Genomic DNA, 26994 nt, shown 5'->3' on the forward strand with positions numbered 1-26994 from the left:
GCAGAAATCCTAACATATAGAAGGCAAATATAGCTCACATTTAGTCCATGTCACCTCAAAGTTTTGATTGGTTTTGTTGCTGAGGGGATAGGAGAGAAATTTCAAAGAATATTTTTTCCCCATATTGTTCCCCAGGACTTTTTGTTCTGTTTTTCTATGCCAATTTAAGGAGATTACACGACTATGGACACAGAGGCACAGACAGAGAGAGAGTGACACAGACAGAGACAAAGAGGGAGTAGACAGACAGGAGGAAGGGAGGGGCAGACAGGAGGGACAGACAAAGTAGGTTCCTCTGGTCATCATGGTGGGGCAGGCTTGATTGACCAGCCGATGATCTCATAACTGTAATGTTCAGCTGCTATTGATGCACCTTAGTCACAAATATATCATCAGGCTGGAGAATATCAATCTGCCCATGGGTCACAAAGTGGGCAAAAAAATTGTCAACAAAATTTTAAATTAAATTTAAAAGTTTATAACTCACTTCATCCAGTCATCTGCCACGTCTAGAAAAGACTGATACTTTGCAACACATTCATCCCTGAACAAGGACATGGCTTTTGAAGCATACAGGCACATCTTCTGTCTGAAACAGAAAATTAGAATACACCATTCTTAGTTGGTAATACATTCTAGTACAAAAACATAAGGTGTTTTACAGTATTTAATCATTGTCCACCATTGTGCAGTTCTGCAGCAGTAAGCATCCACTGTGCACTTTTTCAGATCATTGCAGTATCAGTATTGGGCTGCCTTGCACAATGCTGTAGATTAAAATTTCCTTTTACAGTCATCGAGCATATTGCACTTAAAAACCCAGAAGAAATAGGAACAGGAGTAGGCTATTCAGCCCCTCAAGTCTGTTCCACTATTCAATAGGACCATGGCTGATCCAACGCTCCTCACGTCCACTTTCCTGCCCTTTTCCTGTAACCCTAGATTTCCCCTAATAAAGAGTATCGAGTATTTTGAAACAAAGCAAAGGAGGTTCAACAGAATATCATATTACTGAACCCAGGTGATTAAAAAAATCCACAAAATGTTGGTTTGTCTATTTTTGCTGCCAATTCAGCTCCCTGATACAGTTTTGACATATGCTACAAGATCAAAGGTCTCATTAATGAAAATCAAAGAAGAGGAAGAAATAGCCATTATTCTCTGCAAATGTTTGGAAGTCTTGGCAACTTTCAGGTGACTTTCCAGTTCCTCGGTACACCACCCCACCTTTGCTAAAACGGCACAGATTTAGTGATGCTTTCTAGCAATAGAAACTTACTGTCCACACCCAGTCTGACCCACACTGGAGTCTTGTCTCAGATCAAGCTGGTTGACTCTCAAACTGCCCTCTGAAGTGACCTAGCATGCCACCCCATTCACAGCAAGTATGGACAGTCAATAATGCCAGTGAAGTTTGTATCCCATGAATGACTAATAAAAACCTGGATGCAGCACAGCTAGGAAGGACTCAAGTGATTGGAAAATCTGAAATGGGCACCCTGTCTGGTACAATATGCCCCTACATGCTGAAGTCAGGTGATACAAAGGATCGGAAAATAGAAAAATGATCCACAACACTGCCTGAACAAACACTGCAGTTCATACAGAATCCTTATTAATTATCATTGTAATCTACATTTTCTTATAGATAAAAATAGACTCATTAGTTGCCAGCAATGATGGCATTTCCTGTTTATAGTAATAGCTGTGGTGCAGAGGCTGCCCTGCAATCTAGTCACCAGCTCAGATAGTTTCTGGCTGTTGACCTCAATTACTATTATGCAAACACTTGATATGAGCAATACTGCCTGCTAATTAAGTGGTACTAAAACCAATGCTAGTCTGAAATTATGGGCAGGCTCACAAAAACTCCTAAAAATTCTGTGCTCCGTCATCTCTATTCAAGGATACCTCTGAGAGAAGGGGAGACAAAATTAAACAAACATCTTCCATTCCAGGCAACAGAGGCTTTATCAGGATGAAAAAAGTTGATCTCGGAAACAGAGGAAGGTACTTGCTCCTAATACTAAGGAAGATAGGGAGATGGTAGTGGCACTGTAGTAGCAATCCAGAAATGTACTTGGGTGGGGGGGGCGGGGCAGGAATTCAAATACCATCATAGCAATTCATTGAATAAGTAAAGAGTCATAGTGTCATAGCAATGTACAGCACGGTCCAACTCATCCATGCCGACCAGATATCCTAAATAAATCTAGTCCCACTTGCCAGCATTTGGCCCATATCCCTCTAAACTCTTCCTGTTCATAAACCCATACAGATACCTTTTAACTGTTGTATTTGTACCAGCCTCCACCGCTTCCTCTATAGAGTTAGTCTTAGTAATGGTGACTATAAAACGATCATCAGTTATTGTAAAAACCTCTTAGGTTCACTGATGAGCTTTAGGGATGACTATCAGCCTTATCTGATCTGGCCTAGACACAACTCCAGACTCACCGTAACATGGTTGGCTCTTACTTACCCTATGAAATGGTCTTAAAGCCATTTGCCACTCAATTCAAGCTCACTCAGGGATGGCTAACAAATACTGGCATTGCATATCATGGCCACATCCCATGAAAGATACAAGAAAATAAAAGGTTCTGGGAAAAGAGAAATCAATCTTGTTGATAAACAGATGGGAAGGTTATATTCTCATCTTCAGGCTGGTTTGTGGGGCAAAATACAAGCCCGGCAGGTTTGCTGGATTAGAGCTGCTGCAACCTTTCAAGTTTTACCGGCCAACTTACAATACTGCAATAGATCTGAATAAACCAACTCAACTCTTAAATCATAGAAGTAAAATACTGCAGACGTTGGTAATGTCAAATAAAAACAGGAAATGTTGCCAGATACTGAGCAGTCAGTGTGTCTGAGCATTTTCTGTTTTGATCTAAACGATGCTGATAAGGCTACGTAAGTTCATTACTCATTTGCACTTGGCATCAGAGGTTGTCTTCTCCTCCAGCACTATTAGCTGTTGTATTTTTAAAAGTTATGTTAACCACATTTATGACCTCACCAGGTTTAGTGAGGATCAGATGCTACCTGAGCCTGCCAATCTGATGACCTAGTGGTATTATCGCTAGACTATTAATTCAGAGTCCAGGCAACGAATCAGGGACCTGGATTGGAATCCTGCCACTTGAATTCAATAACAAATCTGGAATCAAGAGTCCAATGATAACCATAAGTCTGTTGTCGAAAACTGGAAAAACCCATCTGATTCACTAATGCCCTTTAGGGAAGAAAACTGCTACCCTTAACTGATAAAAACCGAAAGAACTGCAGATGCTGTAAACCAGGAACAAAAACAGAAGTTGCTGGAAAAGCTCAGCAGGTCTGGCAGCACCTATGAAGAAAAAAAATCAGAGTTAATGTTTTGGGTCCAGTGACCCTTCCTCACCAGACCCGAAGCGTTAACTCTGATTTTTTTCTTCACAGATGCTGCCAGACCTGCTCAGCTTTTCCAGCAACTTCTGTTTTTGTTGCTATCCTTACCTGGTCTGGCCTGTACATAACTCCAGATCCACAGCAATGTGGTTGACTCCAAACTGCCTTCTGGGCAATTACAGATGGGCAAGAAATGCTGGCCTAGCCAGTTATGCCCACATCCCATGAATGGGTTAAAAGTAAGGTAGACTTGAAGAAATATAAATTTTTACTCTCAAACTTCACATTCTGATCAGCTTAGCGAACGGCTAGCTTAGCATCTATCAGCAGAGCCATGTCCTGTGTTTATAAATAGTCCAACAGTTACAGTGGTGTTTGGCAAGTCAGCAGCATTGACAATATAAAGCATCGGCTCCCCCAGAAAACAAAAGAAAGCACCCCTTTTGTTGAATGAGCAAATCTCATCAAAACAGATCAGCTTGATCATGTGTGAATTTAAACAAGACACTGTTTCACGATCCTGCCCCCTAAAAATAATAGGTTGAGTAAACCAATTGAGAGAGGCAATATCCCCTTTAAGGATTAAGTTTGAGGGCAGGTTCCTCTTTGGTCTATTGCAATTCTTGGCTAATTCAGCTCAACTCTCTGGGGAGAGAATCAGGCATCAAATCCAGATCCAGATGTGGGGTGAAGAATATTAGAAATTTGAGGATATAATACCAATGATTTTCCTACAATGAAGGCCAAAGGGTGGAAAAATCATGGGTACCATGTATCCTGCCCTGATCCTGGATTCTAATAATCCATAAGTGGCAGAGAATGGCCAACCCCCGGCAGCTGGGATCTGGAAACTACTCCCATGATGTATGTCATAAAGCAGAAATGCTTTTGTAGGTAATGTTAACTTTCAATCAATTACAAAGAGTAGAAACCACAGCTCTTGGGACACAAGGGATCAGAACGAATTCACCACATGCAGAGTACTTACTTATCAAATTTGTGAATCTGCTCCTCGTTATAAGGCAGCTCTGAAAGAAAAACAGTGTTCAGGACAAAATCTTTGGAAATTAGAAGTCAACAAAAGCTGTTGCTCAAACTCAAAAAGGAATACAGGAGAAACGTATTTACCCAGAGTCCAGCTGGAATCCAAAACTCACTACAGCATGGATATATGGGGAAGCTAGAACAGTGTGATAGAGAAAGGAATAGGATGTGTTGAGGTTAGGAGGAGGAGGATTGGGAAGACATTTGGTGGAACACAACCAACAGTATGGATCACTTAGGCTGAATGGTCTGTTTCTGTGTGCACGCATTCTATAAACTACCATATCCGCTTATTTTCCTATCTTTGAAAACAGCAATTTGGCTAGGACAAAAGCAGAACTCAAAATTCTCCAGAGTGCATGAAGGTAATAGAATTGAACTGTCATAGTTCTCCAATAAGTTGGCAAACAACTAAAAATGGACAGCTCTTCTGTTCATTTTGTTTTTACTCATTCACAGAATGTTGGTGTTGCTGGCTGGACCAGTATTTATTGCCCATCCCCAACTGTCCTCTAGAAGATGGTGAGAGCTGCCTTCTGGAATCTCTGTGGTCCATTTGGTGAAGATACCTCTATAAAACTGTTAGGGACTTTGACTTAGCAACACTGAAAGAACGGTGATATATTTCGAAGTTTGGGTGGAGAATGGCTTGGAGGGGAACTTGCAAGTCTGGCCGCGCCATGAACTTACTGCCCATGCCCATCTTGATGGTAGTTAGTGTGGGTTTGGAAGATGCTGTTGTAGTAGGCTTGTTGACATGGTTCCAATAAAGAAGGCTGCTTTATCCTGGATTCAAAAAATTGATTCATGGGATGTGGGTACACTGGCTGGACCAGCGTCATTGCCCATCCCTGGTTATCCTTGAGAAAGTGATGGCGTGCTGTCTTCTTGAACTGCTGCAGTCCATGTGCCATAGGTAGAATGCTGTTAGGGATGGAGTTCCAGGATTTTGACCCAGTGACACTGAAGGAAATATATATAACCATGAGTCGCTTTTAGTTCCATATATTTATAGAATTCAATTTCTACAATCTGCCATGGTGGGTTTCAAATCAAAGGCCCCATAACAATACCCAGATCTCCAGCAGCATTCCACTGTGTCATCACCTCTCCACAAGCTTCTCAAGTGCTGTTGAAGCTGCTCTCAACCAATCAAGTTGGAAGTCTTTTATCACACTCCTGACTTGCACCTTGTAGATGGTGGTCAGGTTTTGTGCAGTCAGACGGTCAGTTCCTCATTGCAGATTCCTGGCCTCTGACCTGCTCTTGTAGCCACTGTATTGATATGACTGGTCAGTACAATTTCTGGTCAATGATAATGCGAAGATGTTGATAGTGGGCAAATCAAATGATGGTGGTATCACCGAAGGTTAGATGGTGAATGTTAGGTTCTCTCTTGTTGGAGATGGTCATCGCCTGGTGCATTGTCAGCTGAAATGCAAATATTGTCCAGGTCTTGGTGCGTTTGAACATGGACTGCTTTATTATCAGAGGAGTCACAAACAGTAGTGAACATTGTGCAATCAACAGTGAACATCCCCACTTCTGACCTTAAGATAGCGGTAAGGTCATTGACGAAGCAGCTGAAGATGGTTGGGCCTAGGATCCTACCCTGAGGAACTCCTGCAGAAGTGACCTGGCACTGAGACAATATAGTTGTAATATTAGGTGAAGCTGTAGATTTGGAGTAGACAGGATGTTGTAGACGAGAGATAACAAGGTGTAGAGCTGGATGAACATATGAATTCATGATGCCATCTATTCATTGTTCTGTCAGGAGGTTGGTATCTACAAGAAGTTTTATTTAAAATTTGTTTTGGGATTTTAATGTGTCGGCAAGGATAGCAGTTATTACCAATTCCTAACTACTAATGAGAATTTACAACTGGAGGACCCAATCACTGGCTCCTCCACACTCCTTTCAATCACAATGCACTGGTTTTGAGGAAACTACAACGTGCTATCTATGAAAAACCTTTCTGTGGGTTGCCACCTTGCTGTAATGGAAAGACTTAAATATTCCATTTATCTGGAAAGTGATGCTGTCAGGCTTTCCCAACTTCTGGGAGGGTCACCCATGACGGTAAGGCTGGAGGGGAAGAACCAGACAAAGCACAATTTAAAAATAGTCCTCAGCGACAATCCAGACGGAAGACATTCATGTGAAATCAATGGCTGCAGTAGATGAAGGCAGCAGCACTAGGGAGATCCCCAGTCATTGAGGTTTTCTTGCTATTGGAACTGGATCTACTATCTGGACCACGTGCACATGGTGGCTCAGTGATTAGCATTTCTGCCTCACAGCACCAGGGACCCAGGTTCGATTCCAGTTTTGGTTGACTGTGTGGAGTTTGTACATTCTCCCCATGTCTGCATGTTTCCTTCTATAGTCCAAAGATGTGTGGGTTAGGTGAATTGGCCATGCTAAAATTGCCCTGTAGTGTCCAGGATAGTGTAGGTTAGGTGTATTAGCCATGGTAAATGCAGGGCTACAAAGATAGGTTGGGGGACGGGGACTGGGACTGGGTCGGATACTCTTCAGAGGGTCGGTGCAGAACCGATGGGCTGAATGGCCTCTTTTCACACTGTAGGGATTCTATGATTCTATGTGTCTGCTGATGTGCAACAACATTCCCATGCTAAAGTATGTCCCACACAAAGCTTCTACCTAGAAACTCAAACGAAAGGAGAACCATGGAAGCGTTTCAAAGACTCCCTGAAGGCTTAGCTCAAGAAATGCAACATAGATATCAATGCCAATCATAATTTTTCCTTTATCCCGCCCCAATCTCAGAACAACGTACTCTACATGCTGATTCTATTTTTAACATGTCTCATTCAAGCCCTACAGCCTGTTTACTCTCAGAATTACATAACTATTACAACACCAAAGGTAGTCAGATGGACCATCATGTCTGCACTTGCTCTCAGAACGAACAACTGACTTAGTGTCATTCTCCTGTAACTCTGCACACTCTTCCTTTGCAGACAATAGTCTCAATCCCTTTTGAATGCTATAATTGAAATAGCCCTGAATGTGAACAAAGAACCACACAGCAGAGGAACATGCCATTCGGCGCTCCAAACCTGTGCCGGCACATTTTGCCCTTCCACATTAAAACTTACGGGATCCATATCCCTCTATTCCCTTCCCATTCATGTATTCGTCCAGGTGCTTCTTGAAAGCTGCTATTGTGTCTGCTTCCATCACCTCCTCTGAGAGCGTGTTCCAGGCACTCGCCACCCTTTGTGTGAAAAACCTGCCTTGCACATCTCTTTTAAACTGTTCCCACCAAAACCTTGAACCTGTGTCCCCTGTTAATTGACCCCTCCACTTTGGGGGAAAAGCCTCATACTTTCCACTCTATCCATGCCATTCACAAATTTTATAAACTTCTACGAGGCCACCCCTCAACATCCTACGTTCCCGTGAAAACAAACCCAGTCTAGCCAACCTTTCTTCATGGCTAAAATCCTCCATACCCGGCACTATGTTGGTAAATCTTTTCTGTACCCTCTCCAGAGCATCCACATTCTTCTGGTAGTGTGGGGACCAGAACTGTACACAATATTCCAGGTGTGGCCTAACTAAAGTTCTATAAAGTTGCAGCATAACTTGTCTATCCTTATACTCAATGCCCCTTCCATTGAAGACAAGCATGCCACAAGCCTTTTTTACTACCTTATCTACCTGCGCTGCCACCTTCAGTGATCTGTGGACCTGCACACCCACATCCCTCTGCATATAAAATTCACCTAAGGGTTCTGCCATCCACTGTATAATTTCTACCTGTACGTGACGTTCCAAAATGCATCACTTCATACATGTCTGGATTAAACTCCACCTGCCATTTTTCTGCCCATGCCTCCAACTGATCTATATTCTGCTGAATCCTCTGACAATCCTCCTCAGTATTCGCAACTCCACTAATCTTTGTATCATCTGCAAACATACTAATTAGACCAGCTGCATTGTCCTCCAAATCACTTATGTAGACCACGAACAGCAGAGGTCCCAGCACACACCCCTGTGGAACACCACTATTCACAACCCTCCATTCCGAAAAGCATCCTTCCACCGCTACCCTCTGTCTCCTATGACTAAGCGAATTCTGTATCCGTCTTGCCAGCTCATCCCTGATACCATGTGACTACACCTTTTGTACCAGTGTGCCAACAGGGAACCTGTCAAAGGCTTTACTGAAGTCCATGTAGACATCATCAACTGCTTTTTGCTCCTCAATTATCTTTGTCACCTCCTCAATCAAGTTAGTGAGGCAAGACCTCTCCCGCACAAAACCATGCTGTCTATCGTTAATAAGTTCTAAATGCATATAGATCTTGTCCCTGAGAATCTTTTCTAATAATTACCCTACCACCGACGTGAAGCTCACAGGCTTGTAATTTCCTGGATTATCCCTGTTACCCTTCTTAAACAATAGGACAACATTGGCTATTCTCCAGTCCTCTGGGGTCTCAACTGTGGCCAAGAGGATACAAAGTTGTCTGTCAATGCTCCAGCAATATGTTCTCTTGCCTCCCTCAATATTCTGGGATAGATCCCATTACGACCCAAGGACTTATCTCCCTTAAATACTTTTTAAGGACGTCCAACATCTCTTTGTTTTTAATGGCAACATGGCTTAGAAATTCAACACTCTCCCTTCCCTGAGATCATCCTCCACCAAATCCTTCTCTGGTGAATACCGACACAAAGTATTTGTTTTGGGTAGAGTTTTCTGTCCATTATGAGTTGGATCGAGACATTCCAGGTTAGTTAAATCAAGAAGCCAGACAGGGAAGATTTTAAATTTCATTTATCAAGGCTGAATTTGAAGTTTAAGTCTGCATGATATAGATATCAATATTTTGGGCAGTTCCCAAAGATAAGACAGATTAATGTTTTGGACACAAAATCTCTTAATTTTGTTTTCAGTTGCTATTAATTCCAATAAGTTCTTCTTTAAAATATACAATAAAATATATTTTCTCTTGTAACTATGAACCGAAAAAGAACCAGAAAAATAATTGCAAACATCAGAAAACTGAGACAAGTACACAACGGTAGACACGCACACTGGAATTAATAGCAACTGAAAATAAAATTAAGAGTGTTTGCACCCAAAATCTTAATCCAGTGTAACATATTTTTTAATAGTTTCATCTTCGTTAAAGGCTGGGAATATCCTCCAGTGTTTTATGAGATGTGGGCACTGCAGAAAAGGCCAGTATTTATTGCCCTCAGGAAGGTGACGTATAAAGCTGCCTTCTTGAGGGCTTGCAGTGTTGCTGCAAAGTGGCTTTAGTATAAACCAGGAGTGAAGGAGTCAAGGTCAAAAGTCGGCCAGTGACGCAAAGCCACCTGGAGAAGGTAATCTTACTCTAACCCAGCAATGTGGCCAATATAACTTTGAAAAGGAGCACTGAAACAATGTGAAAAGAATATTTTCTGTCCCATTATCAGCCTACAGCTACCTTAATCAAAGCTTCCCAGGCTGTCCACCTGCTTGCAAAACTATTACACACAGTGTTTCACTCAGCAATGAGGGGGACTCCTTGTCCTTAGCTCCGCATCATTATAAGCTAGATATAATCGTAAAGGGGCGAAAACACAAAATTTTCATTGTAAGAACATCTAGGGAAGAGAAAATTCTCACCTGCTACTCTTTCCCATACAAAAAATAATCCATTCAACATCAACTTATTTTTTGCTGCACATCCAGCCTTCTAATCTTTGGTTGCAATTATCTTGCAAGATGATGTGCTTGAAAGGATCATACCTTTCCTCGTCAGGTCTCTTAAACAGCAATACTAGCACATTGCAGACAGCTCATCTGCCTGTGGCTGACACACACTAGCCTTCAATCAGCCAGCCGACAACATATAAAAAGTATGTGTTCTTACTGTGCAAAGCTTTATCCTTTTTGAACTGATGATGGATTTCAGTTATCAAGTCCAGAAGTACCTGAAGCTTTTCAATACTGAGGAAAAAAAAAAAGAGACGAAAAAAATGACAAATATGAACAGGTTGACAGCTCCTGCTAAAATGAAACAAATAAAACAAGTAGGTGCTTGGAAATTTAAGCTCACTTTCTGTCTTCAGGATGTGTCCCTTCATGATATGCCCAATGATCCGACAATTGACTGCCAGGTAAAAACGTGCCTTCAATATCCTTCATATCATCGTTTATAGATTCTATAGAACCTGCCAACTTCACAACAACAAGAAATTCAAACTTGTAAAGCACAACTGTGAGAGGCATACTATGTGGTTAGAATTGAGCAGGAAAGAATAAGTAGGCAGGCAAGTTATTCTGTATTATAGAGACACCTGCAGGAAATTGTGATCAGAAATGTACCATGTAACAGTGACTTACAAAAGTGAAGTTCCAATCTGTATCGAAATATTTTTAAAAATACTGCTCGAGTTTCTGCTTATAGTTGTATTTAGCTCACTTGGCTGGAGGGCAGGCTTATATTGCAGAGGTTTCTGTGCTATATTTGTTAAAATGCTATTTTAATTTCTTCCCATAATTGTATTTAGTTCACTTGGCTGGACAGCTAGTTTGTGATGTACAGCAATGTCAACTATTGGTTTCAATTCCTTTATCGGTTGAGGTTACCATAAAGGTCTCTCCTTCTCAACTGCTCCCTTCATCTGGGGCATGGTGACCTCAGGTTAAACCATCACCAGTTGTCTCTCTTTAACGCAAGAGCAGGTAGGACTACGGCGACTTTATTTACTGAATCCTGGTACAAATTTTCTGGAAGAAGTAACTTCAAACAGTTTGGAAAGTGATTAGGAAAGTCAATAAGTCAACTTTTTCATAATTCTCTTCAAGGAGCACATGGCACAGAGCTTCTAAGGGCAAGGTTTTGCAGCCAGGACATACAAACAAAATCTAGAAGGCAAGAGGTAAATACTTTAAATCCTCTTCTAAACTGGGCCGGCTCACTAAACAAATAACAGCAACATTCCTTCCACATTGACCTTAGCTCGTTTAATAAAGTGCATCCATTGAGAGTGGTGCAGTAATATATGATTAGGTATATGGAAGGTGATGTAATGATGCAACATATGTAAAGTTATACAGCATGGAGACAGACTCTTCAGTCCAACCTGTCCATGCTGACCATAATCCCATACTAAACTAGTCCCACCTGCCTGCGCTTGGCCCATATCTCTCCAAACATTTCTTATTCATGTACTTAACTAAATGTCTTTTAAACGTTGTAACTGTACTCAGATCCACCACTTTCTCTGGAAGTCTTTCTCATGAACCACGCTGTGTAAAAAAGTTGTCCCTTATGCCTTTTTAAAATCTTTCCCCTCTCACCTTAAAAATATGCCCCCTAGTCTTGAAAGTCCCCATCCCAAGGAAAACTCACTTGCCATTCACCTGATCAAAACCATTATGATTTTATAAACGTCTATAACATCAACCCTCAACCTCTTACGCTCCAGTGAAAAAAGTCCCAACCTATCCAGCCTCTCCTTCTAGCTCTCCATTTCCTGCAACATCCTTCCTGCAACAGGGTGACCAGAACTGGACACAGTACTCCAGAAGAGGCCACACCAACATCTTGTACAGTCTCAACCTCATGTGTGTTATAGAACATAGAACAGTACAGGCCCTTCAGCCCACGATGTTGTGCCGAACTTTTACCCTAAACCCAAGGTCTATCTAACCTCCACCCCTACCTGTCTGAAAACTCAAGAGTATTAATTCCAATTTATTAGAGATAGGCAAGCTCTCAGATTGAAAAATTGGTTTCTTGATTTCCACAGAATAAATTACTCACACGTAGAAGCTTGTTGTGAATTTCTGGTATCTCTTCTAGTTCTGATGGCAGTATGTTTGTCTGCAGCAAACTGTTGTATCTGTCAAGTGTGCAAGGTGCATAAACAAAAAGAAAATTTAGCACTAGTCTGACATTGTTTAGCCAGAATCTCTCTCAACCAGAAGGACTAAAATTTTAATTGAGATTATTAAGAGAGAATTCCAATTGATATTCCATTAGTTGCTTAAAATGGTCTGGATTAAAGGCCTGAGTTCCAAACTTTGAACCACTCATTAGACAGTAACTGAAAGCTGATTATCTTAAACTAAATTAAACTTTTTTTTTGCAAATATTGACAATGTTCCTTACAAAGGTGAAAAGTTTTCTTTTCATCAGAGGGTATTTCTCAAATAATTTGCATGTGTGACATGAGTGAAGTTGGAGTGCAACCTAATTAACTTTCACAAGTGGAGCTGAAAATTGCATCTGGATTATGCAGCACCAGAATTCAGCCTTATTACAAAAGTAACATTCGGTGGTCCGCAGTTTTAATTAAAACCTAGTAGAAATGTTGCAGCAATGACATTGAATGATGCCAAATAATCTTTGCCAATTTTGTGACTTAAATAACTCAACAGCTCTTCTTAGAGGAAAAAAAAGTTTTGAAATTTACATGATACAGGATTAGGTGAAACAACAGGTTCTGGCCTTTCATCTCTGTACCCTTTTTTTGTCTACTGACTTAAAGAGTCTGAAATGACATGAGATGAGGTAAGTGGTGACACCAATAGGAAATAAGTAGTGATTACAAGCAATGCTAACACTTACAGATTTCTGGCTCTTTCGACAGTGGCCATGCAGAAGTTTAGTTTCAGAATCACTTCAGTCTTCTTGTGTAAAGTTTCACGAAAATTGTCCATGATGATTCGACTAGTAGAGTGAATGTACAAATTATCATTGAACTCTTTCATCAGAATGCATGCATATTGTGTGTAATTTATGGGCACACACTTACAAGGCTGTGTTTTGTGGGTGGGGGAATCAGCTGCCCTGAATGTGAAACACTATATTTCTACATTCCATGGCAATGGAACTGTTATTCCAATTAAGACCAAGTGATGCGCTGAAGATATTGCTTTAATCCACAGAGTACATTTACCTGTTGAATAATTTGATGAACTCTAACACACTAGCAAATATGAGAGTCTGCTGTTTTGCACTAATGTCAATGGTGAATACCAATAGGATAGGTAACCAAATACTTGGTCAATGAGTTCCCCAGTTGACAAGTGAAAGCACAGTCACCAACATAAACAATTGTGACATAGGAGTAAGCAAGGGAGGAAGAGTTGAGGGATAATACTGGATATCCTTCATGTGATGGAATGACACAATGTGCTCTTAAAATAAAAGGAATTCTGAAAGCTCTCTAAGGAAATGTCTTCAGTTTTGAACTTAACTATTTTTCCACACAAAGAGACAAGCTTCTGAACATCACAATAACAAAGAAAACTTCCTCACATTATCCACCGAACACCTTTCCGCACCAGCTCCTGATAATGCAAAAGTTTGGAGGCTATTTTCTGTGCTTGGCAGACAATACCAGTTATATTCTAGGACAGAAAGTACAATATACAAATTGATGGAGTGATGAGTAATTCTTAATGGAGTGCTAACATTGGTAGGTTTTTAAGTGAAAGTAGAAAAAATTAAAATGATAATCAAAGCAATCTTCACCTTTGCATTGGACACATCAAGATCCAAATCATAACGAGGATGTAACATTGGAATTGAGACTGCAATAGAAAACATGAGTACTTTTAGTATAATGCATGGTCACAAATGAATACAGATATGGTCTGTATACATCCAGAACTCTCACATGCACATTCAAAAACTCTAACCAAAGCTGAATTTTCTAAAGGCCTGCTTCCAAGTGTCAGCGAAAATAAATACTGAGCCAAAGAACGGAAAGATTTGGAAGGCTACCTAACATGTCAAACAAGCCATTTTTAGGATGAGTCTTAAAAGAGGAGGAGGAAGATGAAAAGGGAGAGTTGGGGACAAAATTCCAGAGTATAGGATCAACATAACAGAAAGCACTGTGGCCGACAATAGGGTGTAGAGATTGACCAAGATGAAGAAGTTACAGCATATGGATTTTTTTTTTCATTCATTTGTGGGATTTGGGTGTTTCTGGATGAACCAGCATTTATTGACTATCCCTAGCTGCCCTTGAGAAGGTGGTAATGATCTGCCTTCTTGAACCCCAGCCCTTTCTAAAGGTATATCCACACTGCTGTTAGGGAGGGCATACCAGAATATTGACCCAGGAACAATGACATCATAGGAGCCTTGGTGAATTTCTGCAGCGGATCTTGTAGACTGTACACACTGCTGCTAATGTGTGCTGGTAATGGAGACAGTGAGTGTTTGTAGAGGATGTGCAAATCAAGCAGGCTGCTTTATCTGGATGGTGTCAAGCTTCATGTGTTGCTGAAGCTGCACTCATTCAGGCAAATGGGAGTTTTCCAACATACTCCTGACTTTGTGTCTTGTAGATGGACAGGCTTTGGAAAGTGACTCTTGCAGCTACATTTAATCACATATTGACTGCCATGTAAATAAAGTGATAAAATTACAGTAAAATATCCGTTTCATCTCCATTTCTTCCACATTGCCAAGGATTGTCTTAAAGACCATGGATTATGGAAGAGATTGCTGCACTTTTTAAAAGCAAGCTACCAGCTCTCATTGCAAGTGCTGTTTTTGCTGTTGTTTGGTCGCACAGTGGGAAAGTTTAGCTGCAGGTGAAATGGCACCAGGGAATGTGCACAAGATGAGACTTGGTCAGCAACAAATAGCTGATTGGTCTGTGGATTGATAACCAGATGTCACTGACAATGCCAAACGTCTGCCAACAAATATGAGATCGGCTCCCAGGTAACTGAATAGTTATGGATATGAACAATATAGCCAGGAGCCTTCGGACCTTTGAAAGAGAGGTAATGTCCTTGTCTCTGTAGTGAGAAAAGACCTAAAGCCTGAAAGCCAGTTTATTTTCCCTCACCAGTTGCTGTAAGCTGCTTCTTTTAACCGATAAGTTAGAGGCCATGGACCAGACCAGGCCCCCTCAAAATATTTTAAGAAGATAGCCTCGACCCTAACCTTTTCTTATTTTCAAAGGCAAATGTGAAGTGCCTGTTCTAGATGCAATGTGACTAGTCAAATTACCTGACATTAAGCAAAACACAATTTACTTAAACACTGTAGTTAAAAATACAACAAAAGAAAGAGGAATTTAGAATAACTTAACTCTATTGGAAAACTCAACAGAATAACAGATACAGTAACATTTACTGATTAACTGTTCCAATATAGTAATATCCCATAAATACACCCCTTAGCAAAAAGGAAAATTCAGACATAGATTCTGACATGCAGTTCTCCAATCCAGGAGGATAAAAACATCAAGAGAAAATTCAGAGAAAGTAGCAGCCAGGAGACATTCACTAAAGCTTCCAATTCTGTTGAGACTCCAATAGCTTCTGATGCTACTGAAAAAACCAAAACCCAGAAATCTGGATCTGAGCGAGCTGGCTACACCCATTCAGCCTGTAAAAAATAACCCAAGGCCTCCCAAGCTGTTTACATTACCCCAGACTGCTCAACACCTCTGTCTTACAACCGCTCTTCAAAATAAAGGACAAAATAACTTTTAAAGCCACAGCATTGTCACAATGAGTTGTGAACCAGTCACTCTGTGCTTCCTGCAGGGAAGTGAAAACACATGGAGAAGACAGATTGTGAAGCGGCAAGCCAAAAGGCCCATTTCAGTGAACCCTGCACTCACTGTATAGTAATGCGAATTAAAGTGTGGTAACAGCAAAAGATGGTCCCACATAAATCAGACAATGTTTTATGGTGCATTATTATTTGGATAAAAAGCCTACTGGATACAAGGACATGATCTGTAACTGTGGTAAATAAATTCATTCACTGCACATTTAAACTTGCTATAGTGCAAATCAAAATTTTAAACAATGAAATTTGGATTTAAATTCCTGTGAGTAATGACTATAGGCAGAATGGGAATCTAACTTGCACTTCTGTATTCATTCCAAGCTTTTAAATTCACAGAAGTCACGCCAGAGTTCAATATTCCTTTCCTGGCCTGAATTACAGAAGCTCATATAACACCAGAAAAATAATCAGTTTCCCACCCACATCATGAAAAATAACACTGACATAAACCCAGCTCTAATCAAAATACTTAGGAAATGTTGCACCAATAAACATACGTTCCTGGTAGATCAATTCCACTGCACTCACGACCTCTCTGTTCACAAGTATCAGAGGGTTATCTTCAGAGGTTTTGGGAAAATTGTGAGCTTGTATATTGGGTTCAAGCTCAAGGTGTTGGCCCTCAAAGATCAATTCTTGCAAATGGGGTGCAATATCAGTCTGTTTATAGACCAAGTCAGCAAATAGGTGAGCGCTGAAAAGAAAGACAACACCATAAATATCAATCTATCCACACAGTAGAAGTCAAAAATTCAGCTACAATTAAGGTAAAACTCGGCTATTGTCAAATAAGAATTCACATCATTTCATCAATTCTCCAATCAACTGGTGACAAAGGTTGTACAATTATCAAAGGATGCCAAACTAGTTCAATATTTTAATTCAGACCATGTAAGTATGTGTGCAAGTGTACAAAATAAGTTATGTATGATCAACCTCATGTAGATGGAGATGGTTAGATTAGCACAGGTAGTCATGAGGAAGAACTCAGTGTGTTTTTGGGAGAGTTTCTTAGAATGATGTGTTGTGGATCCAACCAGGGATCAGGCTGTTTTGGTTTTGGTAATCTGTAATAAATGACAGAGTAAAAGATCCCCAAGGAAACAGTGACCATAATGTGGTAGAATTTAGCATTCAGTTTGAGAGGGAGGAACTTGAGTCAGAAACGATTGTGGCAAGGTTAAATAAGGGTAATTACAAAGGAATGAGGGCAGAGATGGTTGGAATGTACTGGAAAAGGAGGTTAGCAGTAAAGACAGTTGACGAATGATGGTAACAGTTTAAGAAAATAGTTCATGACTCATAGTGAAGATATATCCCGGTGAGGAAGAAAGATTCTAAGATGGGGATAATCCGACCATGGTTAACCAGTGAAGTTAAATTGAAAGAAAAACATACAATGGGATACATCCCAGAATATTATTTTATGATTGATATTGGCCAGGACACCATGGTTAACTCCCCTACTCTAGTTCAAAACTCTATGATAAGATCTTTTATGCCCAACTGATATAACAGATGTGGTCTAATATCTCACCAGCAAAACAGCACCAGTGACAGCGCAGCACTCCTTAGAGTGGCAATCAACCTTAATTTCTATGCTCAAGTCTTGGAGTAAGACTTGAACTAGGAACCCTCTGGTTCAAAGGCGAGTGAGGACAGCTGAAACTCTGAATATCCATGAGAGATCAATGGGTATATTATACATTACTCATACAGGCAACACCCGGGTTGAGAGGGGGTTCTGTTCCTGAGTTTGGTTGCAAGTTGTTTTATATGCAAGTCAGAACACAACGCAGGACAATATAAAGCAGATGCTCATAAGTACAGGATATGTTTATGTGTCGGATATTTAAAATTGCAGCCCTGTATGGGGTCACAATAAGCATTCGTAAGTTGCATGTTAGTAAACTGGGGACCCCTTGTACTCTCACGTTACTTTTATGAGGTAATTTTTACAGCTATTTTAAATAAACTTAAAACGATGGTCAAATTTCTCGATTTAAAACACAGCATAATATTAGTCCATGATACTGTCTTATCAGTACCAATTCATATCATGAATCTTGCTCCATCCATCTCAAGTGTGGAGGGAGTGACAATTTAGGGGACAGATTTTCCAAAAGCAATAATGAGCCACCTCAACAAGCCAAGACTAAGAACAACTCAAGAAGACAAGTTTGCTTTGTATTCATATCCGTTTTCTAAATAGACCATTGACCAGTAGAAAACAAAATGCTACAATTGAAAATTTGCACAATTTTCACACTTGGTATTATACATACGTGTTGTAGCTGTGAATGTAAATTTTGTGCAATGTCACTTGCTGCAGAGAGAAAATGTGTATCACCATCCTGTGTAAAACATCACTGGTTTCTGCAAAAAACTGATCAAAACCCCAGCATTTCTCCTGATCAGCTTCAAGAATGTTTGCCAGAATAGGAGTCAACAGGGACTGCAGGCCTCTGTGGAGAGAAAGAACAGTGAAATGTCTTGCTGTTCTAAAGCCAATCACTTCAAAATGAAAAACAAAGTCTTCACAAGTTATTTCTGGTACATTTTTACACAATCGCCCAATAAAAATCAGATTTGAATGACACTGCAGAGCTCTGATGGAGGATGGAGAAAACACATTCTGAAATATTTGAGGATTATTCTATCATAGAGTGTAGCAAGTGCCATACAATGAGGCCTACATCTTACTTTGACATTCCCTTTGAACTCTTTCCCTGACAGATGAACATACAATGATTTTCTTTAAATGATCAGATCTCACTGAGCCTCATCTCACTTAGGAAAGTTAATTGATGTTCCATCTATCAAGTTTCGTGTGAATTATGACTCTCTTACAGCGCAGATTATCAACTCACTGCAAATTGTCGGTCAGTTCTGTTCACATATTACTGACGTTCCAGCTTACCAGTCCAAAAGTTTACAAATTCTTTTAATTTCTTGACTTGAAGCTCCACATATCTATGAAGCAGACAGACTATGGCAAGTCAACACCTTATTAGTTGGGTTACCTCAACTTGAGGTGGGCAGTAGCTGGCCAGTGGGATATGACGATAGCTCCGACAGTCTGTACCACCCGTTCCCTACACTGATCAAGTCGAGCTCATCACTTGTAACTGTTGTCTCCGTATAGTGTTATAACTCTGCAGAAAACCTACAGTATCCTCTCCAGACTACAAATCTGCACAAAATTTATAGAGATCATGGGCAGTCCAAATCTCAGGGATCCCTCTCGACTCCCCAGATGGAGTCTGAAAGAATACTACATCTGGCACGGGTTTTGCTACAGGAGTTGCCAAAAGGATGTCAAATCGAGACTTCAGTCTGGCTCCTTTGGGCTTCACTCAAAATATTTTATCAGGGTCAACCCATGTAGCCTTCAAATCTCCCAAGGTATTGACTGGTCAGTGGAACTATCTGTCCAAAGATGGGAATTTGGTTCATGAGGGCCAGGGCATGTCCATATGCCAATGGGCCCGTATCGAGGATGTTTGGCCTACACAGCTGGAGATTTCCTCCAAAGCTTTAGTCTAGGCTGACAGGGGACTCGAATTCCATAAGTCACCACACGGAGGCACAGCTAACACCCTGTCGATGGAGAGACTGTGTCATGACAGAAAAAGACTGACAGACTCGGCCCACTTCTTCACCAACAGCGTAGATTGAAAACACAGAACAAACTAGCACACAACAGCAGAAAGCATATTAACTCTCTCCAACCACACACGAGGCACTTCATGGGCATGTTTTAAATCACTGCAGTGGTTACAAGAGCTATCCTGAAAAGGTGTGAAAATATTGACATTCTCACAGGTAAAAGATTCACCAATGATACAGCACAAGGAATCATATAAAAGGACACAGATAAAATCTCCCAGTTTTCCCATCAGCTTACATGCCACCCCCATTCTGAGGATGGTGGAGTTTTGAGACATCATCAGCTGAGGATACACATAAAAACGATCTAGATCTGGAATCATGGCAGAACATCCAACATAAAACTCAGTTTTTTCCAACAGACCCAGGACCAGGTTGCAGCTGGAATATTTGGTCAGAGAAACAGCATAAAACTAGGGGAGACCACAGGAGAAAGGGGGAGAAAGGTACAAGATCATTTTTAAAGAATTGTTTGTTATTTATTCATTTCTCAGCAGAGAAATTTACATTCAAATCAAATGACTCTATTTTTCACCTCTACCTAAACATGAAGCCTAAAGCAACCATCCAAACTCCAATGATTATATGTCGCCACTTGTATTAACTTTACCTAAGATCACTGATCATATTTAAAAACAATTATCAATGTGCAAGCTAATGTTTTTCAAAGTGCAGACTTACTTGGAAAGACTGCAAGACAGTGGTAACTCACGATGCCAAGCAATAGGTCCATTTTCTGATTTCTGAACCCCGGATATTGTTCCTGGGGGTTTTTCTGTGATTATTTTGTACCTGAAATATGACACACAGACAAGCTAACTTTGGATCTTTTACAAGGATAATGTCACAATTACAAGCACAAGCCACAATATTTTAACAAAATCTTATTGTCAGAAATATCTCAAGGTCCACCAGAAGGAAGACAAATTAGGACAGTGGGCAAGAACAAGCTTTTCAGCCCGAAGCCTGTCTCATCATTCAACAAGATCATGACAGATCCAGCCCAGGCCTCAACTCCTCTTTGGCGTCTGCTCCTCGTAGTCCTTAACTTCCCGATATTTCAACAATCTATCTGCTTCCTCTTCAAATATTTGCAGTGAGCTAGCCTCCACCACTCTCTGCAGTGAGGAATTCCAGTTTCAAATGACTGTCTCCTTACTCTGTTACTAAATTAACATGGTTCGAAAGGCTGGCTGTAAGGATGGCTTTGAAAGTTGGTCCAAAGGATTTGGGAAAACGTTGGAGACTCTAAATCCTAACCTGGTGGCATAACCAAGATAGGATGACAGTTTCATAGGAACAGTAAAACATACTTTTAGAAAGATTCTTTCACGGTAATATGGGCTTCATTGGCTAAGTCAACATTATCGCTCATTTCACTTGTTACAGTGGTGGTGAGCTGCCTTTTCATAGTGCAGGTGCACCACAGTGTCCACTGTCAGGAAGGGAGTTTCAGGATCTTGACCCTATAAAAGTGAAGGAATGGCAATAGAGTTCTAAATCAAGATGGTGTGTGGCTTGAAGGAGAACTTGCAGGTGGCACTGTCCCCACGCATCTGCTGCCCTTATCCTTCTAGATGATAGAGGTTATGGGGTTTAGAAGTTTTTGTCAAAGGAGGCAGGGCATCTTGTAGGTGGTACATGCGGCTGCTCTCAAGGATTGGCGGAGGGAATGAATATTGAAGATGGTGATGGGTTACCCATCAAGAGGCAGGTTTCTCTTGCTATGTAACTGGTAAGGGAAGAGGGTCTGGTAATCAACAATAAAGGAAGCATTTGGAATTCAAAGATTTGGGAATGGTGGCTCAATGCAGATTTGACAGAGAGGAGAGTCATCAGGTAAGACTGCAGTAATTGGATAAGATGTGGGGTGGCAGAATTTAAAGACATGCTGCAGTGTGCAGTTCAGGAGATAACAAGCAGAACTCTGTAGACATTAAGTCTCCAGGTAAGAAATGTGTTAATGGGCAGGGGAGGGGGAGGTGTTGGAAGATGTGCTCTGTTGATGCGAGCAAGGTCTTACAATTGTGGTGGATTGAACTGTTCTTGATGATTACTTGGAAATAAAGTCAGGTCACAATCCAACAGAATCCCAAATGACACAGACTAAATGAGTAGCCAGGAGAGGTGTCATAAGGCAGATCTTTGAACAGAAGATAAATAGGACGGCTTTGGTTCTGCTTACATAAAACTGTGGGAGGTTCTAACTTCTTCACAACCAACATCAAATAAAGAGTTATACAGTTCTTGCAGATGGGATAGTGGCTGATATACAGTGCTGGATTGGCTAATGCATAAATGTGTATATACATGCAGACCATTTCTGAACCCCATATATTGATCTATGGGGTTTGTTCTGCCATCATTTTATCCCAAAATATATTGTATGATAAAACTGACTGCATGCACACAAATCATAATTGAACCTGGCTGTTATGACATTCATGTCTGGAGACTCTCTCTCTCAGTTGTATGGTCATAAACAACCTGGAGGTTTTTCCCATCCAAACACGTCTTATAAAGCCACATTCCCAGTTCTGACAACATTTGTTCTGATCTCAGTGGTAAAAGATACCAGACAATCAACTAGAATCTTCAAAGACAGCGAGAAAGAAATTGAGCCACTCGTTCAGAGAAATAAAACACATTTAACATTACGACAAATGTTATCTATTTACCCCAGCAGTAAATAGATCCGTTGGTAGAGTGGCTCACCCTGAAGCAAGAGAAATATTTGAACTTACATTACTTCCTTGTTCCTGCGGGGTCCCTCGAAAGGTCTAAATGGGAGATTGCCAGTAGCTGCATGGTAAAATGTAACTCCAATGCTCCATAGATCGACAGTGGCTCCATACATTTTCTGTTGAGGTTTTCTTAACACTGCTCGTTCATACATATCTGGATGCTAATCAGATTGTTATTCTTCAGTTAGTTGCTCTTTGCTCGACTGGAGTACAAATGGATAAAGGCCAACAAGGCCTGACAATTGATTCCATCAACATTAGTTTATCACTTATGGACATAAAATATTGTCCCTAATCATACCTGTTTTCACATAAAATTCATAGGCTGAAAGCTAGGAAACACAATTCTTTGAGAGCATCACCTCTCCCCTTATATTAAATGGTGAGTGGGCTATATTGCAACGAAGAAGTCAGCAAATTGACAACTGCCCCAAATGCCAGATTCATCAGACAAGAGCATCCGTGGTCCTCTAAGTGACTTGATGAATTCTCAAAAGGATCAACTTCAATCTCCCATCAGAACAACTCTGAACATGCTGACGGAAGCCAATCTCATGTTACATTAATATCAGCTATTTATTACCCTTTCTTACTCGAAAATCGAGCATTGTGTCATGTCGACTTGGATTTCTCATTTTGCCAGAAAACCATACAGAGACTGAAATAATTATTTACAAAACTCAAACTGCTGTTCCTCCTGATCACGATTCTTGACTGGACCTTGATCAGTCACTCTCAGTACCTTGGCCAACAAAGTAGTAGGTGCACATCAGCAGACTACTGGAAGGCAGGATTACATATTACAAAGGGTTACACATAGGAGATTTGGTCCAACCAGTCCATTGCAGTATTTGTTTTCCATTCAGGTCTCCTTTCTTTCCTTATCCAAATCTTTCATTGCAAGCATTTCTTCCTTGTTTATTTATCTAGCTTCCTCTGAAACTCACCTAATATTACTTGCATCAACCACTCCTTATAGTAGCAAGTTCTGCAATCTCAGCACTCTATGGATAGAGAAATTTCTCCTCACTTTTCCAATAGATTCCTTGACGACTATCTTACATCAATAACCTCCAGTTATGAGAAACACCCTATCAATCCTCTCCTGGTATATCAACCCACACTATTCTGGAACTATTCTTGTTAATCCCTCTGCACCCTCTCCAGTTCCTCCACATTCTTTCTGTAATGGTTTCACTTGCTGATACCAATGAACAAGCACATTATTGACATCTCTCACAGTTACAAATATTTACAATTATCAATTAATGATAATATTTTAATGAAACTGTACATCAGTCATAGAAATGAACTATAAAAAGGAGAATTTTTATTTTAAATTTCAAAAATCAGTTTAATATTGTGCGCATGCATGTGTGCACATGCAGACAAAATATTGACAGTGTTTTAGTTTAAAAAATTGAGTGTATTTTAATTAACCAATATATTGTGATTTTATTTATGTGACCACTAAAATAATATGTAAAACAAGTGAAACTTTGTTTTTAATATTCATTAATCATCTCAATATTGTATGCATTCAGGCAGTTTGCTGGCATCAGCAAACAGATCCTTTCAGAATATGCTGACCAGAAATGCATGCAAACACTTGAAATGCTGCCAAACCAAAGTTTTACATAGATGTAGTGTTTTTCAATTCTCTCTCTCTCTCTCTCTAGAAGTAAACTCAAGAGCTTGGCTTTTACTTACTGCCTGGCTAACCTAGACATTCACACTCAGAAATCCTCCACCCTATCTCGACTCTCAACTTCCAAGAACTGTCTTCTCTTATTTTTCCCACCAAAATGCAGATGTGCATACAGGGGTCACGCCCAATCAATCTGCCCCTCTCCTAACATTAAAATACTTCCTGCTCTTTGCATGAACAGCTCAGCTAACTCCACGCAAACCACAGTTTTCAATCTGAGGAGACACCAAGAAAAAGTAACAGCATATCTTTGGGGCAAAAGGAGGATAAATCTGACCTGGAGTTGGGAACTACCGAAAGAAAATAGGCAAGACTGACATAATGACAGAGGCCGTGATTTGATCTTTGAGTTGGAACCCCAACTGCTGATTTCAAAATCTGACGCGTATTTTTAAAAAAAATGAAAATTGCTTCTTACTAAATACTCCTCGGTTCCATAAAGCGAGACAAACTGCTCATCATCCTCCAACTCTCTGGCTGCTCCAAAGTCAGTGAGCTTGTAAACTGACTGTCCATCCTCCCCAATTACACGCATGATATTTCCAGGCTTGATGTCCCTGTGGACAATCCCATTCTCTCTAAGGTGGTTCATGCCTGCCACTGTTGGGAGAAACATGGTAGACTCCAGTCAAACTCAGAGGCAGTTAGAAAGAAAATGGAGCCTGCCATCAATCCTTAACCACAGACATTCATACTGAAGTGGTTCACCCCACCTGGTATGAGTTTAGCTTTTTAAACAGAATAATTTCATTGCTCTGTCAACGGTTTCATGGCTGCTCCCAGTACCCTTGGGATCAATGCCAATATACAACAACTATTGGAATTGCAAGTGCGCACTGAATGAAGATGGAGTCAGGTTCACTCAGTTGCATTTATTCGCAGTGGATGCACGTGAACTAGTTGCAGTTTCTTTAGCAGACATGGCCAACATTTATTGCCCATCCTTAACTGGGCTTAAACTGAGGGGCTTGCTCAAGCCACCTCTGCAGACAGTGGAGTCAACCACTGGGGTCTGGAGTCACATGTAGGCCAAACTGGGTAAGGATGGCTGATTTCTTTCCCTAAAGGACATTAGGGAACCAGAGGGATTTTTTTTTTAAACAACAAAAGTTTAATGATATTAGTTTTCAATTCAATATTTTGTTAACTGAACTTACGCTGTGATGGGATTTGAACTCATGACCCCAGAGCAATGCCTGAGCTTTGGGATCACGTCATTAACACCATACAACCCCAGAGATATGGAACAGTGGCTGCAGCAACCAGTCTAAGTGAGGGAATCAATGATCTCGGGAGTGAAGGGTTGGATTAAAGAAAAATGCGAGAAAGTCTTAGAAAATAAATTAAAGTTGCCAAATTCCAGAAGAGGAGGAAAATAAATTCACCATTGATTTCAATTTAAAAAACCAACAAATTTCTGTTTTTTTTAATATTACCAAATCTTGATCTAAAATAGTTTGCTGATAACTGGGGACACTCAACAAATGGATTTGGAGAACAGAATACTTTATCACCTACCTCTCCCACAATAAAATGTTTTAAATTTTTCCCATCTGTGGGAAATAGCACTTTCATTCAAGTCACAAATCACATACTTGGCAGGTAGTCAAATTATCAGGAACTTACCCACATCTTGCAACACGATCAGGAACTCAGATTCGGGTAGGCCAAATGCATTGCCTGCCTCCTCCAGCACAGTGTACAGGCTTCCACAAGAACAAAATTCCATGACGAGTACTTTATTTCTGCTGGAGGTCTGAAGTATAACAGAAGGAAGTTTTAGAGGCAACAAAGTTAGCACAACTGCTGTTCAAACATTCTTAAGAGGGTAAAATCACCCAATCACATTAGAGAATGGAATCCAGGGAGTCTCGCCACATGAGAGATCTCTGCCAATCAACTCCTGGCTACGTCTGACTAAATGAAGCACGCTGCAAGGGAAGCTCAGCAAACACACCTCTGTACATCAGGGAAAAGTTGAAAAGGGTGAATGAGTAATAACATAGACCTTCAAAGAAGCTAGAAATCATTTGAAGGTACAAATAAAGGATATACACAACTGCAGAAAATGTTGAAGCAATAGAAATTGTTGGAGCAAAGATGGACTAAAAAAAAAATGAAGAGTTTGCAAAGGGAGCTCTATAGTACTAAACCAGAGGATGGTACAGCAGCTACCAAGAGGGTGAAGCAAACAGAAGCTAAAGGAATGCCCCAGTATTAAATATATCAGAGTGACAAAGTGACAACTGGCAACAATCAAGTATCATATCCAGGTAAAGAGCTGGATGGAGGAAAGTAAAGCAGGCTACAGAGAAAAGAGGTTGATAATCAGCATAACCACAACCCAAGGACATTTACCACAGAGCTTGGTGGTCAAACACACTCAGGGCTGACAGAAACAGATTTTATTTTAAAATCAGTAAAGGAATCAAGGGTTATGGGGAAAGGCAGTAAAAGGGAGTTGTGGATTATTAGATCAGCCATGATCTCATTGAATGATGGAGCAAACGCAACGGGCTGTACAGCCAATTTCAGCAAAGAAGTCTGATGGTCCATACTGAGAGAAAAAATTCCTTCTCATCAGTCTTAAATAAGTGACCCTTTACTCTGAGATAATGCCCTTTGGTCCTAGACTTGTCTACAAGGGGAAATGAGCCCTTCACATCTACCCTATCACGTTCCCCTATAAATCTTATGTTTCAATACGGTCTCCTCTTATTCTTCTAAACACAATGAGAATGAACCTAACCAATTTAATCTCCCTTCATCTGGAAGTCCTTACATACCTAAAATCAACTGTGTCAACCTCATCTGGACTGCCTCCAGTGCCAGTACATCTTTCTTTAGATA

The 26994-nt window shown here is 40.5% G+C and overlaps 1 protein-coding gene across 1 annotated transcript; it reads right to left on the bottom strand.

Annotated features, from left to right (window-relative positions):
- Positions 1-483: 483 nt before the first annotated feature.
- LOC109935579 (serine/threonine-protein kinase TBK1-like) lies at positions 484-25896 on the bottom strand. Its single transcript, XM_048607986.1, has 14 exons — positions 25771-25896; positions 24563-24744; positions 22437-22597; positions 20374-20484; positions 18309-18488; positions 16521-16717; positions 13957-14015; positions 13741-13832; positions 13048-13149; positions 12241-12319; positions 10528-10649; positions 10342-10418; positions 4382-4421; positions 484-589 (listed from the first exon to the last, which is right to left on the bottom strand). Exons 1-14 carry the CDS (start codon positions 25871-25873, stop codon positions 484-486), a joined length of 1611 nt encoding a protein of 536 aa, XP_048463943.1. The 5' UTR covers positions 25874-25896.
- Between the last annotated feature and the right edge of the window lie 1098 nt (positions 25897-26994).

The sequence above is a fragment of the Rhincodon typus genome, chromosome 18 (genome assembly GCF_021869965.1).
Source record: "Rhincodon typus isolate 14 chromosome 18, sRhiTyp1.1, whole genome shotgun sequence".
Lineage (NCBI taxonomy): Eukaryota > Metazoa > Chordata > Chondrichthyes > Orectolobiformes > Rhincodontidae > Rhincodon > Rhincodon typus.